This window comes from Acinonyx jubatus, chromosome B4 (genome assembly GCF_027475565.1).
Source record: "Acinonyx jubatus isolate Ajub_Pintada_27869175 chromosome B4, VMU_Ajub_asm_v1.0, whole genome shotgun sequence".
NCBI classification, from domain to species: domain Eukaryota; kingdom Metazoa; phylum Chordata; class Mammalia; order Carnivora; family Felidae; genus Acinonyx; species Acinonyx jubatus.
Window position 1 is genome coordinate 79,798,750 of NC_069387.1, and position 5,812 is coordinate 79,804,561.

Consider the following 5,812-nt stretch of genomic DNA (forward strand, 5'->3'; position numbering starts at 1 on the left):
GGCTCTGTGCTGACAGCTCAGAGCCTGGAGCCTGCTTTGGATACTGTGTCTCCATCTTTCTCTCTGCCCCTCCCCACTGGCGCTCTGTCCCTGTCTCTTAAAAATAAATAAACACTAAAAAAATGTTTTTAAATAAATGAGCAAAATTTTATTTATTATTGGGGTTTCAAAAAGTCTCAGAAGTGTCTTCAAATATTCCATGCCAAGACATTTTTACTGTATATAAAATATACTGTCTACTTTTATAGCATTCTTTAAAATGTCTTTTAGAGCCCAAGATAAAAGTAGATGTATAGAGTGGAAATGTAAGTAAAGTAACAGAATGCCTTGGATGTGGGTGAACCTGGTATATCTAAGCAGGATAGATCTATTTTAAATATCTATTGCATCTGGGGCACCTGGGTGGCTCAGTCAGTTGAGCAACCAGTTCTCAATTTCAGTTCAGGTCATGATCCCAAGGTCATCAGATCAAGCCTTGCATTAGGCTCATGCTCAGTGTGGAGCCTGCTTTAGTTTCTCTCCCTCTCTCTCTCTCTCTCTGCCCCTCTCCCACTCACTCTGTCTCTCTCTCAAATAATAAAATAAAACAAAGAAACAAACACCCACTGCATCAGAAAAGCAAGAAATAGGTTGTATATATTCCATATTTGTGTTGGATAAAGACAGAAATTCCTGGAAGTATTATTTGTAAAACAATGCCTTGAAGGATGAGGAATACCCTTTTAGGAGAATCTTTATAATTAATAATGATTTTGATTGACTGTGAGTGACTCAACCACTATTCTTCCAGGAAGCAAAAAGAAGACTAAATTCACTGATTCTTGAACTTCTACATGGAGACTGATTTCTTAAGTCATTTGAAAATCTTAAAGTACATATGAATGCTTTTCCACGTTCATCTCACTAATAAGATAATTTTCAACGTTAAGATTAAGAATGAGGTGTGATCCAGGAATCAGTATTAAAAGTAGAGTGAGGGGCGCCTGGGTGGCGCAGTCGGTTAAGCGTCCGACTTCAGCCAGGTCACGATCTCGCGGTCCGTGAGTTCGAGCCCCGCGTCAGGCTCTGGGCTGATGGCTCGGAGCCTGGAGCCTGTTTCCGATTCTGTGTCTCCCTCTCTCTCTGCCCCTCCCCCGTTCATGCTCTGTCTCTCTCTGTCCCAAAAATAAATAAACGTTGAAAAAAAAATTTTAAAGTAGAGTGAAACAAACCCTCCCCAGCTGATTCTGAGGTATGGGGAAGTTTGGCGAACACTGACCTAATTGACCTCCAGGGCCTTCTTACTTTTCAAAAACATCTGACGTCTGTGTGTGTGTGTATTTCTAATCTACTTTCTGGGTTTTAAGAATAACTACATGGCTAGATCAAATTTATGGCAGATCACATATAAGAGGAATCGTCAGTTCTGTCTTTGCAGAATATAAAGAGTAAGATATTTCTTTTTTTTTTAATTTTTTAAACATTTATTTATTTGTGACAGACAGAGAGAGACAGAGCGCACACGGGGGAGGGGCAGAGAGAGAGGGAGACACAGAATCTGAAGCAGGCTCCAGGCTCCAAGCTGTCAGCACAGAGCCCAATGCAGGGCTCAAACTCACGAACTGTGAGATCATGACCTGAGCTGAAGTCCAGCGCTTAACCGACTGAGCCACCCAGGCACCCCAAGAGTAAGATATTTCTTGAGTTTCAAACCAAAGACCCAGACTAAGATTTCCTTTTGGTTCAAATAAGTAAAAATGAGGAACATAAGACTTAGGAATAAAAAAGTCTGCTTATTGACTATACTCAGAACAAATCTAATATATATTGTGAAGCATTTTTATAATTAACTACACTTTCGTCAAAGCTTCCTTTAAAAGAATAATCAATCATTAAAAAGTTTCAATGAAGCTTCTTTTGGAATCTGCTGGATCTCAAGTAAAGTAAGTGGTTTTTGAACATCAACTTTTTCTGAAGATAATTTTCTTAGTTTAGCAAACCTTTCTTTTTTTTCTATTAATCTTTCATAGATCCATTATTTATTGAGCATTTATTTCTTCCCAGTTGCTATATATTTCATTTAATTTAAACGTATCATTTAATTTAGTCCTTATAGTAACAATCCTATGGGGTAAATGTTCTAAGGCATACCTTGTTGATGAGAAAACCAAGGTGAATGAAATGTGAACAATTTTCCCAAGATTAGTTAGCCAGTGAATGGCATGACATGGATTAAAATTCAGATTTATGTGAGTTAAAATGTCACTCTTTAAAAAAAATGCCACGCTTTTAACTAATAAAACATTTTGACTTTACACACAAAAAAATAGTGACAGAAGCTACACCAGTTTTACTTCTGATTCTATGGTACTTTTAATTTTATGAAAATTTCTGAGTAACAATGTGACTTCAAATATCATAGTAAGTTCCTTGAAGGGAAAAAAATTGTCAGTTCTGAAATTAAATAAAGTAATGGAACCATAGAATTATAAAATTTCTTATATTTCACTTGAATTTAATATTTCTTTAAAAAAATTTTTTTGATGTTTATTTATTTATTTATATTTAAATGTTTATTTTTGAGAAAGAGACAGAGCACAAGTGGGGGAGGGGTAGAGAGAGAAGGAGACACAGAATCTGAAGCAGGCTCCAGGCCCTGAGCTGTCAGCACAGAGTTGGACGCGGGGCTTGAACCTACGAACAGTGAGATCCTGACCTGAGCCAAAGTTGGATGCCTAACTGACTGAGCCACCCAGATGCCCTAAATTTAATATTTCTGATACTTAAAAATTACTGACTTTTTTTTAAAAGAGAAGTTCTTTTATTTTTTTAAGTTTATTTATTTTGAGAGAGAAACAGAGTGGCAGAGGGGTTGAGAGAGAAAGACAGAGAAAGAATTCCAAGCAGGCTCTACACCATCAGTGTGGAGCCTGACTCAGGGCTCCAACTAACAAACCATGAGATCATGACCTGAGCCAAAACCAAGAGCCAGAGGCCCAACTGACTAAGCCACCAGGTGCCCCCAAATTATTGATATTTTATCCATATGCCTCTTTAGTGCTTAGTATTAAGATGGATAGTTATTTAAAAAGCAAAAAGCAAAACCTATGAAATATTGATATTTTTGGCTCTATTTCCATTGATGCCTTCAGTTTCATTAACACATATACAAGGAAAAAAGGGACTTCTTGTTGGTGAAAGTTAAGCTGGTACTTCAACCATAATACCTCTATATAAACAGAATAATTTCTATAATTGAGATGTTAGCATTTGACAGGAAAAGGCAAAGTCATGCTGGAGTTTGGCTGCCAACAAGGGAGTGGAGGTACCAGAATCAGAGATTAGAGATTTGCAGTAAGTGAAGTAGGAAGTAGAAGTTGAAAAAAGCATTAGTGGAAGAGTTTGACTGATCATTTCATGTGACTTTCTTTGAGACTGGTGCTTCATTCTCCCTCCTGAAATAGTAATCCCATGTTTCCTAATGTCTTTTAAATAGCAGAATGTTTTGAGAACCAAATTAACTGTGTCTTTTAGTGGGAAAGGAGATGACCTGTGTTTTCACCCAGTCTTCCATTCCTAACACAAAAATAATTTTTAGGTGTTTGTTTCCTGGTTTATTTATTTGACTAATATTTGTTTGCTTTAAGATGTTCTAGTAATTGTAAAACTGAGGGTTGATGGGAGGGGAGGGGGGGTGATGGGTATTGAGGAGGGCACCTTTTGGGATGAGCACTGGGTGTTGTATGGAAACCAATTTGACAATAAACTTCATATATTGAAAAAAAAAGAAAATGGGCAAAAAAAAGAGAGATGTTCTAGTAATTGTAAATATTGCCTTTCACACTCAGTTCCATGTTATTCTCACAGTAATCCCATAATGTAGGTATTATTATTATCTTCCATCTGATAGAAGATTTCAAGATGTTGAGAGTGCAGGTCATTATTTTAGATTCTATTAGATTAAAAGAGGTAAGATTTGGACTCAGTCCATCTGATTCCACAGCTCTGAACAAATGGCATAAAATGACTGACCCAGACGTCCTCATTTCCCATATTGTAATGACACTGAATACAAAATATATGATATATTTGGGTACTGGTGCTTCCAGGTAAGGCTATTCCGTCAGATGTGTTGCCAAGGACACTTAGCATTTTTTTTCATTCACTGGTAACTTTGGGAACCAAAAGTTAACAAGGCATTCCACAGGCTTCTTGATCATCCACTCATTTTCTCAGATAGGTCTCAGCTATGAAGAAAGAGCTGAATAGGAATTACTCAGAACTGACAGAGTTTATTCTGCTGGGATTCAGAACATCTCCAGATGTACAGATTTTTTTATTCTTATTCTTTTTGCTTATCTACATGGTCATTGTGGTGGGAAATATCAGCATGATAATTGTCATTAAAATAGACTCCAGACTTCATACGCCTATGTATTTCTTTCTCAGAAATTTGTCCTATTTAGATCTCTGCTACTCCACAGTCATTGCTCCCAAAACTCTGACTACTTTCTTGTCCACGGACAAGAAAATTTCCTACAATGGCTGTGCAACACAATTCTTTTTCTTCGCTCTTTGTGTTGGGACTGAAGGCTTTCTTCTAGCCGTGATGGCATATGATCGCTTCTCAGCCATTTGCTCGCCCTTCCTCTATACTGTACATATGTCTCAGCAGGCTTGTATTCGTTTAGTGTTTGGCTCCTATATCTGTGGAGGCATCAACTCCATGATCCAAACAGGTTTCACCTTCAGTTTGCGTTTCTGTGGAGAAAACAGACTAGACCACTTTTTCTGTGACGTCCCAGCCCTGATCAAGATCTCATGTGCTGACACGTCTGTGAATGAGATTGTGCTGTACATTCTCTCTGCCCTCATCATCATCACCACCACAACTGTCATTGTGGTTTCCTATGCTTACATCCTGTCCACTGTCCTGAAGATCCCCTCGACCCATGGCAGGGGTAAGACCTTTTCCACTTGCAGCTCTCACATTACTGTGGTGAGCTTATTCTATGGGACGGTATTCTTCATGTATGCCCAGCCTGGGGCCATCTCCTCACCACAGAAAAGCAAGATAATAGCTGTGTTCTATACTTTTATCATCCCCATGTTGAATCCACTGATTTATAGCCTAAGGAATAGGGAGGTGAAACATGCTGTGAAAAGGACACTGTTGAGAAAATTATCTTTTCATTGACATCCAGCTATCTATAAAACTGTAGAATAGAATAAAAACAATATTTTCAATAATTTGTTATAGAATAGTTTCAACTAAGGCCATCCAAAAGTTTTGACTATCAAAGTTTTTTTGTTTTTTTTTTCAGGAGTAGAATTTAGTGATTCAACACTTACATATAACACTCAGTGCCCATCCCAACAAATGCCCTCGTTAATGCCCATCACCCCACCCAACATCCTCCAGCAGCATAATATCAATAGACTCTTTAGAAATAAATTTAAAAATCAATATAGATTTTTCATATTCCTACATAATTATTTCATGGTGTGATGTCTAGTTATTATGTAGATTTGTTGTTCATGTTTTATTTTTCTTAGATGCATATGCAAAATTATAACTTACAAATACAGTATCCTAATTTAAAACACACATTCAATTTATTAATATATATCTACAAATATATATAAATATGTGTAAATATTTACATCTCCATCTATATATCTGGAGAGGGAGAAAGATGGGAGAGACATTACTGAATGTTCTATGCTTTGTTTTCTCCAAATCATAATCAAGTTTGCTACTGTCCAATCTTTGCAAATGAAATTTCAAGATACTATGGTTTATAAATTATTGGCTCTGTCTATATTGTACAAA

General features: G+C 37.0%; 1 protein-coding gene across 1 annotated transcript; it reads left to right on the plus strand.

Moving 5' to 3' along the window:
* Nucleotides 1–4,228: 4,228 nt before the first annotated feature.
* LOC106982817 (olfactory receptor 12-like) lies at nt 4,229–5,176 on the plus strand. The gene has a single exon (XM_015080990.1). The coding sequence runs from the start codon at nt 4,229–4,231 to the stop codon at nt 5,174–5,176; it is 948 nt and encodes a 315-aa protein (XP_014936476.1).
* The last annotated feature ends 636 nt before the right edge of the window (nt 5,177–5,812 follow it).

Bases quoted from the DNA above. Each gene is read 5' to 3' on its own strand.
- LOC106982817 (XM_015080990.1), top strand. From the start codon at position 4,229: ATGAAGAAAGAGCTGAATAGGAATTACTCAGAACTGACAGAGTTTATT.